This window comes from Atractosteus spatula, chromosome 2, assembly GCF_055471065.1.
Source record: "Atractosteus spatula isolate fAtrSpa1 chromosome 2, fAtrSpa1.hap1, whole genome shotgun sequence".
Lineage (NCBI taxonomy): Eukaryota > Metazoa > Chordata > Actinopteri > Semionotiformes > Lepisosteidae > Atractosteus > Atractosteus spatula.
The window spans coordinates 10200364-10212689 of NC_142707.1; the positions used below are offsets into that span (position 1 = coordinate 10200364).

The 12326-nt window shown below is 43.5% G+C and overlaps 1 protein-coding gene across 1 annotated transcript; it reads right to left on the minus strand.

The window, feature by feature from the left end:
* Positions 1-1087: 1087 nt before the first annotated feature.
* On the minus strand, positions 1088-9490 carry mthfd2 (methylenetetrahydrofolate dehydrogenase (NADP+ dependent) 2, methenyltetrahydrofolate cyclohydrolase). The gene is made up of 8 exons (XM_088909367.1): positions 9236-9490; positions 6668-6852; positions 5497-5619; positions 5149-5301; positions 4395-4502; positions 3828-3920; positions 3570-3695; positions 1088-3421 (listed from the first exon to the last, which is right to left on the minus strand). Exons 1-8 carry the CDS (start codon positions 9313-9315, stop codon positions 3279-3281), a joined length of 1011 nt encoding a protein of 336 aa, XP_088765493.1. The 5' UTR covers positions 9316-9490; the 3' UTR covers positions 1088-3278.
* Between the last annotated feature and the right edge of the window lie 2836 nt (positions 9491-12326).

A 12326-nucleotide genomic window follows, 5' to 3' on the forward strand; every position in this document is an offset into this window, starting at 1 on the left:
GACCAGAAGGCTGCTGAGACTATGGACCCCATTGAATTAGTTTTCACCGTGTCCAAACTGGCCTGAAGTGGACACGTCGTCAACGCCTATGTACTGTTACACGCAGAAGCAGCTGTCTCGGGACTTGTTGATGCTGCACATTGGAAGCCATAACAGTGAGATCTCAAGAGACCCTGGGACACGGACCCCCCCTCTGAGCCAGTTCAACAGGTAGGTTTATCAAGCAGTTGTTTGATCACATCAGTAATACTGGTAAGGCGGTCTTTTAAATCCAAATTGAAATGGCACGCATTTGAGCTGGTACCCACCGCATGAGAAAGTGTGGTGTGCCGCTATAATGATATGTATCTAATCAAAATAACTCAAACAAAACAAATGCATCACTCTATACAGCCGCTGCATTTACTTTAAAGGAGGATACTGAGATACACACAGTGCAATCAGTAACAAGATTGCCCCCTCTCCCTCTAAGACTCCTTGCATACCTACATACCTGAATGCTAAACATGCCTTTCCCCTGATTGGCACCATAACCACAGCACAGTGCATTGTGGTCACAAGTGGCTGGCTGGTCACACCTTCTTGAATGATACCGGAGTGTTTACTCTAGTGGACCTTGTGTATGCGTTTGACACCACACCTGTGTAGTTCTTATGCTCAGTATTTCAAATGGAACTTGTTTTACATCAGGTTTCACATTTTAACATTCCCTTACTGTAGCGAATATTAATCCTTTCTGTGCAATTTCTCACTCTAACCAGGCAGATGAGAATGGATTCTACAATTTCTTCAGACTGAGACCAAGTGACTGAGATGGTTCTATGAAGCCCTGCAATGTCAGAGAGTAGGTGAGTGTCTGTTTGAATACTACTATTAAATGGAATTGATCCTGCAGATCAATGCATTGATAGAGAGAACCTGAGATTAATGGATATTTCACAAAAATAGTTAACAGTGCGTACGTTTGTACAATAACACTACCCTGATAAACAGGTACCAGCAGATCTACAATAAGATGGTTTTCACACCTAATCAAAATGGGACTTAAAACAGAGAACGACAAAAAACATTTATCCCACACACAATGTGTATTTAAACCTCTATTTTTATTTCAAGTACAAGAAGTATCAAATGCAAATCTTTCAAAAAATATCAGGAAATCTTTATAATACTTAAGCAAGGGCAATCACATCAGATGTATTCTTAGTAGGACAAATGCTTGTTAAATAGCATATGCGTTATTGGCCTAGATACCCCTTTGTAATCTCAATTTTGAAATATCTCCCCAAGAGTCTGAAAATAGATACATTACATGAATCACATCTAAGAAACAATCTTTCACCAGCTGGGATCAACTCTCTGACCTCAACTGCCTATATCCTCTGCTAAACAAATTTCAGAACTCAAACTGATCTATTCATCTGTTTCATTACAAAATTTTGCCAAAGAGTCTCCCAACATCCTTCAACATATACAATGAAGAGCACACAGGGTGTGGATTATTTAGCCTAGGATTGAAACAACTCTCAGCATTGCAAGATGTACTCAGAGGAAAGACTGGTGAAAAACATATCTATCGATTAGTCAAGGATACGATATTCTCATTTAGTGGAATTGTTTTATCTTTATGTGGAGGGGATAGAAGCCAGACAGTTTAAAACCTTTCCACTGTGGAATTCCAGGGCTTTTAACACCATGACCAACAAAAGAACGAAGCAATATTCTCTGTTCAAGGGTTGAATAAGTGTCATTCACTGCCTGCTGTTTAAAGCAGTTCCCTAATCATTTTTTTCTCCCAGACATACATTTTATACTTGAAATGTACTTGAAAAAAACATTCAGAAGCCTTTTTGAGTTTCATATGTAACTGCAGGACTGATCCACTTGCATAGTGTTTAATGTAAATCGTCACTGCACACATTATTCCTTTTAACAAGGGATCTGCCAAAGTCAGGTTGACCTATGCTATGTGAGCAATGTCAACTCATAACAGACTCACTGTAAAACCTGCACAGAAAGTATAGAACACATTGTTCCTCAGCTAGCAGTTTTACTCTTTGCTGGTCTGTGGGTCTTTAAGTGAACGCTGGTGGAGGAACTGATTTCATCCCTGTATTTGTTTTCCTTTGCATGGCTACTCAGGGATTTTGATCAGAATTAGCCCTTACGTTTTTGTCCCGTCAACAAGAAGATTGCTGCTTCTGCAACAGCTCAACTGGATCTCCTGCACTAGGATCTCAGCATCAAGCTAAAAGCCACTCTCATTAGAAAAGAAAAAGAATAGATAAATAGCCCATCAGCACTGCAAGCAGCCAAGCTACAGCACTGGCTTCTCAAACCAAGTCTTTAAGAGCAACTCGGCCCTTCTGTCCAGGTTTTTGGTATAAGCAGCTCTTGGGTTTGTTATAGTCCTGAAAGAAGACCAACATTTGTTACCAAACTGCACTGCCCATTTATCCCCCTGGCTGCTGCAGGGAGACCAGAAAACTCCTGTTGTACAATCCATTAGGCAATTTTCACCATTAAGCAATTTTCAATTCATTTTCACTTAAACAATTCCAGCATTTCATAGTGGGCAATTTCTTGAAGCGATGCCACAGAACGGACCTATCTGATCCATAACTGGCTGGGTCACATGCCATGTGTTCTATATAACCGCTTATGGAAGGAACAGAATTCTTTTAACAACTAAGAAGTCTGTCCAATAATTTGTCTTTAGACTGACCTTGTCAGCCAGGCTTTCCTCCTAAAACACTGAGTCAACTCTGTGCCCATGAGTCAGCTGGCCTGCCCATTCCCACACAGGGTACCAGCTCCCAGTGGGAGGAAACTGGGTGTAACAGGGCACCCTGACGCCTCACCTTGCTCTTGGTTTTCTTGCAAGAGAGTATGAAGTACCTTGAAATTTAGGAAATATTCTTTCCGTCTCTTTTGTCACTCCTTGATCAAATGCTAGAAGGGCCATAAGCTTGCCATTTTCCTTCGTGTCTGCCTTTTCTTGTAGAGAAAAAAAGGATAACGCAAAAACCAACGAAGTGTTAAAACAGAACAGCAACCCCGTGGGAAAAAAAATAAATACAAATTTAAGGATGCACTGTAAGAAAAACACTGAAAACGGAAAGAAAAATATACATATATAAATAAGATCAAATGACCCGGAAATAAATAAGGTATTGCAATGCTGTCGGCCTCTGTTTGGCTGGGCGTGGAGAACGTGGACAGCTGTGTAGTGGGCGTTGGCGTGGAATGTGTAGTCACAGTGACAGGGATGGTATTGGTTAAGATGCCACCATGTGTAGGCGCTCTGGCTCAACCAGCAAGTTCTTGGCAGCAATGATGGTGTTCTTCATTAGCATGGCCACTGTCATGGGTCCCACTCCACCAGGCACGGGGGTGATGTAACTGGCCTTCTGACGAACACCTGGAGAGACAGGAGGAGGGAGAGAAACTAAATACAGGCATATCCAACACTTAGAGTTAGGATCCTGCAACCTGATGTAAAGACTCGCTGTCAAAAGTCAAATCTAAATGATTATTTTCTGAAATAATCCGGCGTTCGAGTTACGTACCTTCAAAGTCAACATCCCCAACCAGTTTGGGTTTGCCGGTGACTGGATCCTGGACCCGGTTGATCCCAACGTCGATCACAGCCGCTCCCTCCTTGATCATATCAGCGGTGATCAGATTGGGAATTCCTGGAGAGCACAGAAGAATAGAGTCAGGGCCGAGTGATCCCAGCGGGAACACAAGGTACACGACCGCCAGCCTGCAGGAAAGGGGGAGGAGGTGGAAGGGAAGAAGGAGAGGGAGAAAAGGCGTCCTCTTACCAGCTGCAGCCACCACGATGTCGGCGATTTTAGTGTGCTGTCTGAGCTGCTCCTTGGGTGTGTAACGGTGAGAGATTGTCACTGTTGCGTCACCTGAGGGGATGGAGGGGAGGAGTCCAAGAGTTAATCTCATGTAGCTGATCACTGACAAAGAACAACACGTCAAAATACAGTCCCATTATAGCCCTAACTAACCTGCCCCAGCCCTCTGGCTCTGTGCATGTACTGTCTGGTGTTTTAGTGTCACACTACATGCATATGACAATATCCCAAGTATTTTCAAGACTGCTTATTTAAATATACTTTAAAACAATTCCAAAATTCACCCAGGAGACAGGCTGAGTGTTGCTTCACAGGACAAAGCTGGACTACTTTTTAATTTGGACATTTCCAAATCCGTTCCAACACATTCCCCCCGTTAATCTCTTGTGCAAGGTTCTAGCACCTAAGCAACATACTGGCTGGACTGAACTCCTACGGCACAATGGAAAATGTGCTTCCAGCAGGTACAACAGTGTCCCTCCCCATCCAAGAGGGACCACCTCCCCTCCCAGGTTGCAGCCTCACCTCCTGGCCGTTCATGACGCCCATCGGTGTGCAGCAGCATAGCGATGGGCATCCCCACGTTCTTCGAGCGGCCAGCTACAACCACATTCTTCCCAAGGGTTGGGATCCCTGCACACAACAGACAGGATGAGATGGTCAAGGAAGCATTAACATTAACAAAAACATCACCGCGTCCCTACAATGCAGCACTAGGGACAGTACTAGATACTGGGGAGTTCGTAGCATGTTTTAGCACACCTCTTAAGAGGTCAAGATGCAGACTAGGAACAAGCACTTACTCTTCTGGGTTGACAAGATAAGGCTGGAACACTGCCATCAGTTTCTTATGCCTTCAGCATTGCCTCTCCTTTGCTATGAGGCCAACATTCAGAAACTACATTGACTTGGCAGTGCCTCTAAGCCAATATCTATTTGACTTTGATTGCATCAGAGCTACTGCATCTTTAGGAGTGCAGTCAGGAATTCTGCAATTAATGAGATCCTCAACAGATAGGGGAACTATCCACATTTCTCCCATGGAATTTCTGCATTCCATTTATAAACATTTGCTGCGTGCATGAGGATCTTTGTCAACCCCTATGCAAGGCACATGGTCAAGTCACTGGACACTGATGTTTCCTTTTATGTCTCCTATTCATGCCATCTGCATCAAGGCTACTACATCAAATATGGCAAGACTCTGTCCACTGCTTATAAGAACTGAAACAGAGAGATGAGAACTCACACCCCTGTGCCACCCCTCTTGCTCTCTCACCTGTGCGTTTAATGATCTCCCAGACCCCCCAGGGTGTGGCAGGCAGCATGGAGTTCTGGTCCAGGCACATCTTCCCCACATTAACCACGTGAAACCCATCCACATCCTTCCCAGGAGCCACAGCATTGCAGATAATTCGCTCATCAATGTGCTCTGAGCAAAGAGAGCAGGAGAGAATCAGTCTGAGGTCTAAGCTTTTTCAGGGAAACGCAACACTGCCTCTGCTTTTTTTCCCCCCACTTTGCCCAGTATATGTAAGTAAAAAAAAAATTGTGGGTCCTCTGAATTTTCACCTTCAGCTTTCACAGGGGCAAGACCAACAGCCCCATCACAGGAAGAAGTACTCACCAGGCAGGGGCAACTGCACCAGCAGTCCGTCCACGTTGTTGTCATTGTTGAGTTTGTGGATCAACTCCAACAGCTCCTCCTCGAAGATAGTGGAGGGCTTCAAGATGGTCTCACTGCTGATCCCTGTGACACAAGGCAGGAGTCAGGCACTGCCTATGACCTCCACACTAAAACCATCTACCGTCAGACATTAAACTGCAAACACTGATTAATTCACCAAAAGATTATCATGGGTTTGTAACAAGCCTCTTCTATTTTTGAATTGGAAATAAAGAAAATTGCTTTGGCACTCTGCATTGACCACCTGCCCTAGCCTACTTTGCAAATTCAAAGTGTTTCACCTTTCATGAATAATTTGCACAGGGGCATCAGTAGCCTCTAACTCATTCAAGTGCAAACCAGATGAAAACTGTCTCACTGGTGGGCTCTGGGCACAGAAGTGGGCAACCTCAGCTCCACCAAAGCAGGCAGTGATTGCATATCATCCCAGGCTTTAATTATTCAATTGGCCTTCAATGAATTATGTAACTCTGAGATTACATAATAAAGGAGGGGCTGAAAGAAACACTTGCACTGACTGAAATGGAAAAGGACTTTTACTAATCCCTGCCCCAGGGCTCAAGAGCTAGGAAGCACAGTGCAGGATCCTGGAGAAGAAGTAACCACTAGACGGCATCTGAAGCTCTGGTACTACGTTGCTTCTCCTCAGGCTTCTGTTTCTGGCAGTGCTGCATGTTGACTTTTCCACTGCACCACTTTAAAGACTTTCCCTCTTATCAGGGACAGCCACCCTGCCAGCAGTGTGTTATCACAGCAGAGCTGGAAACTGAGGACCCCCTTCTGCAGGGATCAGGTAGCCTTTGAGCGACTTTGCATGTGTACTGTCTGTAACCAGCTTGATCTTCAGCTCCATTGGAATGCAAATATTGCACAGGTGCATCAGTTGCATCCTAATACAAATGCAAGAACTGGGTTTTACAAATGTAAATTCGTGTTGCAGAAGAGCCCCATCTGGGTCCTGACTGATAATTTCAGTAGGACACATACAGCCCAGATGTCTTATCATGAAAGAGCACTCCCTAGGTTCACGACACGCGCCCCATGTCGAGTGCGTGTCGCGTGCTGGAGCAGGGGAGGGCACTCGTGTCTGTGCGCGGCCGGGGACTCGTACCCACGTCGGCGGCAGCGCGGGTCTTGTTGAGGACATAGGAGTGGCTGGCCGGGTTCTCCCCCACCAACACCACACTCAGGTGAGGCCGGCGGTTGCCCGCAGAGACCCACTCCTCCACGTCCCGCCGGGCCTCCCCGCGGATCTGGCGCGCCAACTTCCTGCCGGAGATCACCACCGCTTCCTGTCTGGGGAGAGAGAACAGCGGGTAGGGAGGGTGTTAACATCCGTAGTGGCAGACTCTCGTCCATAGTGGGCATCAGAGCCGAGAGGTCTTCTTCTCTAAGCCAGTTACTTGCGACTGAACTCATTAAGCACTGCTTCCCAGTTTCAAGCAGGTGACCGTTTAAGGACTCATGAAACACCCAGCCATGTGAGCCTCTGGGACCACAAGCGCTCACCTATGGTCAGAAAAAATAACGGTGCGTACGAGCGGGCACACATCCCAGCTCTTCTCCTTAATGGAGTGGGCTCCAGTTACCAAGAAACGGCAAGAAATAGCCTTCTCCAGGGGGAGGATCTCAAGTTTTTGGCTGCCTCTCTATTGGAACCAACTTGCACAAGGGTGGCGCGTATGTGTGTGCGCAGGGGCGGCCATGGGCAGCTCGTGTTGCAACCACTCCTCTGGAATGTGCACACGCCAGTGGTTTGATACCTTCACCAAGGTGGGAGGGCCAACGGTCTCTAGGCTCTAGTGATCTACGGCAGGGAACTTCGGGACCTTCAGATGAGCTCTTCCACTGGCTTGCCAACACACACACAAAGACAGGCAGGGAAGCAGCACTTAGGGTGTCCAAGTGAAAAAGCACAGTAAACGAGAGGAAGAGATACTGCATCTGCCAGTAAGCCAAGAGCTTGCCGATGCCCTCCAGAAACTTCCATCTGAGTGAAGATGAAAGTCTCCAACACGCCCTCCCGTGTCATTAACATTAAGGAAGGCACATTGCACAATCTCTATCGCTCGATTACATTTCTTAGAAATTAGGTGCAGAAGTTTCTGAAAAGTGTTGCAAAATGTGGCCAGCATTTTAACGCGGAATTCATAATTATTTTTCAATGTCAAATAATCACATCTATTGAACTACACAGAGCAACACGTCTTTATAGAGAAATATACTACAGGGAGTCTGGATATTGCATTGAATGTTTTTTGGCATCATTCTAATTAATCCACCCATTTCCTGATAAAAACTTGGTGAATTTGTTACAAGTGCCAAGCTTCACTTTCTGACGCCCTGTATATTTGCAACACTTATTGAAAAAGATTACGAAAATGCAAGCCTCTTACGCAGCCCAGCTAATTGCTTTTACACGTTCTTGCCTTGATTCTGGTCAAACTTTAAAAGTTGAGATACCCGAGGTGTATGCAAATATTATTCTATTTTAAGTGCACTTATTATGTAAACAGGTGGTTCCTTCCGGCATTAAAGACAAAGTAAAATGGAAAATTTCAATTGAATTCTTATCTGACCACAAAGGTCAAACGACGGGAATTTTCTAAGTACCACGGTGTTGGGACAACTTCAGAATCTGAAATAGACAGTTTTACGTTTACATCCTATTAAGTGATATAAGCTTTATTCACATTGTATAGAACCACCTTTTGCAGTTTGTATAATACCATACGCCTCGCACTTCCTTAACTAAATTACTGGAAATCACGAGAAACACGCGGTTCCTCCTCTCGTCTACTTCAATTGGATACAACTGACGAGGAAATTACAAACGAACATGCAGCAAAATGAAATTACAGTATTAGGCAGACAATATTAAAAAAAAACTTCCATGTTTGGTGTTGAAGCAAACAGACAAGTGCTAATTCTGACATTAAAACATACGTATTATGAGATAGTGTATAATTTCGTTCAGCCAAAAATATGAAAAATACAAAGACTGTTTTGATGCATACAGCCACAACTGCAAGCCCAAGTTCGATGCCACACAATCACAGACTATCCAGCCTGCCAGTGCACAACGCAAGCATTCACTGCGATTTCATCATCCGCGGTGCACTTTCACACACAAACTCCAGGGGGCGCGCCACAGGTATTTATTTTTTAAAGAATTACTCTTACAGCATACTGGAAAAACAAATGCCAATTAAAAATAACATTACAGAACGAAGAAGAAATCTCTAATAGGAGTACAGACTCTAAATGATATTTAAATGGGTTTAAATTCACTGTGTTCTGTCGTATTTATACTGTGCAGGCAGATGATTTAAAAAACACACCTTAAACAATCCTTTCTCACTTTCTAACATACCGGCTGATAGTAGCTCCACCGTCTTCGTGGCACATATTAATACATCAAGTTATTAGCTGTACGGTCACTTAGATATTTAAGGGATCTCCGCCTTTCAAAGAGAGCGGTTTCTTGGATACTGACAGCCAACCAGGGACAAATAACAGTGTGTAATTTTTTAACTTATAAAAAAAAATAACATTTTCCGCCTTCGTTTCACAAAAGATACAGCGTGCATTATTTTAAAGGTAATTAAAATGTTTCTGAACGTTTCAGAAATACAGAATACACAACAGATGTATCTTTGCACCATAGTTTTTAACATACCTTGCAGCTGATAGGTGAAATCGGCACACTTGGTAGTGTGTAGGCGTACAGAGTGATCGTAGTACTCGGAATGTAGCCATTGGATAAGGGGGGTGTATAAATAAATTAAAAAAGACAGTGAAAATAAGAAATTAAAGAAGAGCAGAAGCAGCCCAAACTGACTCCGGGAACGTCCAGGACGGAAGAGAGCCGGCGAGGTGTGAGCTTTTTTTTCCCTCTTACAGATACTATGACGTCAATCAAAGAGGGACACACCTCCCCCCGTTCAGAAGTGTAGGGTTGCACTCGTAGCCACGCCCCTTCAATTTCTTTTCCCGCCCGCTAAGGAGATTTCCATGTGTTTCGGAAGATGACGCAACAGAATTACTGAAATCAGATGCTCGACTCCGCCTTTTTCCGTTCAGTTGCGAAGCGTTGCATCTTGGGAGTCGTACAGAGTTGCGGTTGCGCGTTTTTCTCGAATGTGATAGTTCTTTTCCTTTTTAAAAGGTATTCTATAACATAATTCACTTTAAACACTTCCATTAATAGTTCGTGTGGTGGTTTCTACAATCTATATTTTCAATTAATCTGTCGAGAGTTCTTTATAGCTGAGATGTGGTCTGAAGTTGCAGTATATGTACTATTTATTTACTGTACTAGGTCGTTATTTTGTTGTCAAGGAGTTGGATTAAGAACGATTCTTTACAGAGCGGAGCCTACGTGTTAAATACCTTACTAGCCTTGGCAACAACGGTTACCCTCACAATTGTCGATATTGTGAAATGTGACGTGTTTCCAAAAGCTATAGATAATCTTGTATACAAATATTTGAACATTCCACCTTTCCAAATTGTGTTACAGGACATTTTCTGTTACCCACACAAGTAAAGTAGATTTCGATCATTTGGTCCCAGTGAATCTATTAAAACACATCTGAGCTGTGTAAGTGGTAACCCCAAGTTTGTACTAAAGACAAGATGACTCAAAGACACATTTTAACACAGACATGCAAAAGGTTTGTTTGTTCAATGCATCAAGCCAATTTCACCTACATGTGCAGTGCAGAAACATATCAGCAGGTTAGCTACTTTCAGTTTAAACCTGAGTGGTGAAATTCTGTAACGTCTCGGAGGTATGTGATGTGTGGTTGTCCGAAGAGACAGAGCACTTGTGTGGAAGGGTTTGGTAGGACCCTAAGTGTGGTGGGTCAGCTCTGCGCTGTTGCCATGGGGCTGAAGGAGTGAGTGGAATGGTGAGGTGAAGAGACTGATTTGTGCTCCGGGGCTGCTGTGTGGAGTGGAAAGTGCTCTGTTAACAGCACCACAAGAGTGCTAAAGCAGTAAATTACTTAAATACACAAGCAGGGTGACCTTTTGTAGTTTGCAGGTAACTCTGAACCCCAGCTGAATGGTGTATGTCTTTACAGAGATCACTTTGAGATTGGTCGCCACCTCCCTTCACTGTAAACACCACTGTTTGTCAATAGGATGGCAAAGATGTTTGAAGAATTTTCTTCAAAATCTTAATTATTTCTTAATGACTGGAAATGCAGTTTGTGTTCGCTGTAAAAATCTCTTAGGAGAACAATGCTTTGTTGAAAAGCACACTTGAAATCCTGACAGCTGATGTATTTCTTGGTTCGATTTAGTTGTACTAACAATTATAAGTCAAACTAGCATCTAGTCAAGTATAGGACCTTATTTACACTGTACCTTTGTAACCCCAGCTCTCTCTATTGCTGTCTTGACCAGTCATTGTTGTATTAGACTCTCTTCAGTGCAAGCAACACTCTTCAGAGACATTACTCCTTAAATTCCACCTGAAATGTTTCTTAGAGTTATGTGGTGTCACATAACACATTGGAGTGAATATCCTACTTAAGGAAAAATGTATCCATTCAAAGTGTTGTGTGCTTAAGATGTTTTCAGCAACGAGTTCCTGGGGTCATGTCATTACAGCTCTTACCCTGAGGACAGGAATAACTCAGAAATGTCCCCTCCCACATGTAGGTGGAGCACTCTGTACATGGTGGATACTAACAGTCTTGTTTTGAATTTCATAGGCAGCATATAGTATTCTGGCAATAAACATAAGAAAGATCACAAATGAGAGGAGGGCATTCATCCTGTTTAGCCAGTGTGGTGAGGTATTTGCCAATTGATCCACAGATCTCATTTCCTGGAGGAAGCTGAAGTATAGGTTTCAACCACATGGCTGGGTAGCTTGTTTCATACTCCCACACTTCAGCCTTTGGGTAAAGTAGAGCCTCTTTTTTCTCAGTTTTAACTGCACTTCCACATAGTTTCTGAGGTTTCTCCGGTTCGTGTTTCGCTAATCATTTTGGAGAAGTCCGCTGTGTTGACTTGGAGGATTTTGAATCTGTACATCGGGTTCCCTTGTAGTCTTCTCTGTTCAAGACTGAAAAGATTTAGTTCTTTCAGCCAGTCAGTGTCGAGCATTCTCAGATTTATTTGAAGAATAGGTGTACCTATACATTCATTACTCTAATTCACCCAAACGGGCTGGAGCCTAACCCAACAGACACTGTACACAAGGAGGGAATTTCATTCATATTTTTCTCACTTACATCTACAGAAATGTCCTGGTTTTAATTCTTTGCAAGAACTGTATACAATATAGATTCACATTAGAATAGTTTTATTATTTTTCTACAATTTGATGTCTCATCTAATACTTTGAAATCACTTGGCAAAGCACACTCCGGCAGATCTCATAGGTCGCATTGACATCAGCTTTCCGTAAAGGCCTGGGACGCATGCGAGGTTTGATCAATGAAGCATATGAACTGGTCCAATTAGGTCAGGAATGGTCAGCCACAGTGCTAGAGAGCTACAGGGTTTTGCTCTTTTCATTTCAAACGATCTCTAAACTACTTGATCCCAGCACTTAGAAACTAATGATATAAGGGTGACCCATATAAACTGTCGGATTGTGGCTATACAGAACCAGAGCTGGCCACCGCATGTACATGTACGGTACACCGGTTTGTGTTTTTGAGAATCAGTCAATACTGTACAGTACTTTAGCGCTAATTAGTCAGAAGGGGGCAGCAGATGCGTGTTATTTGGCACAGTTCTGCACGTCTCAA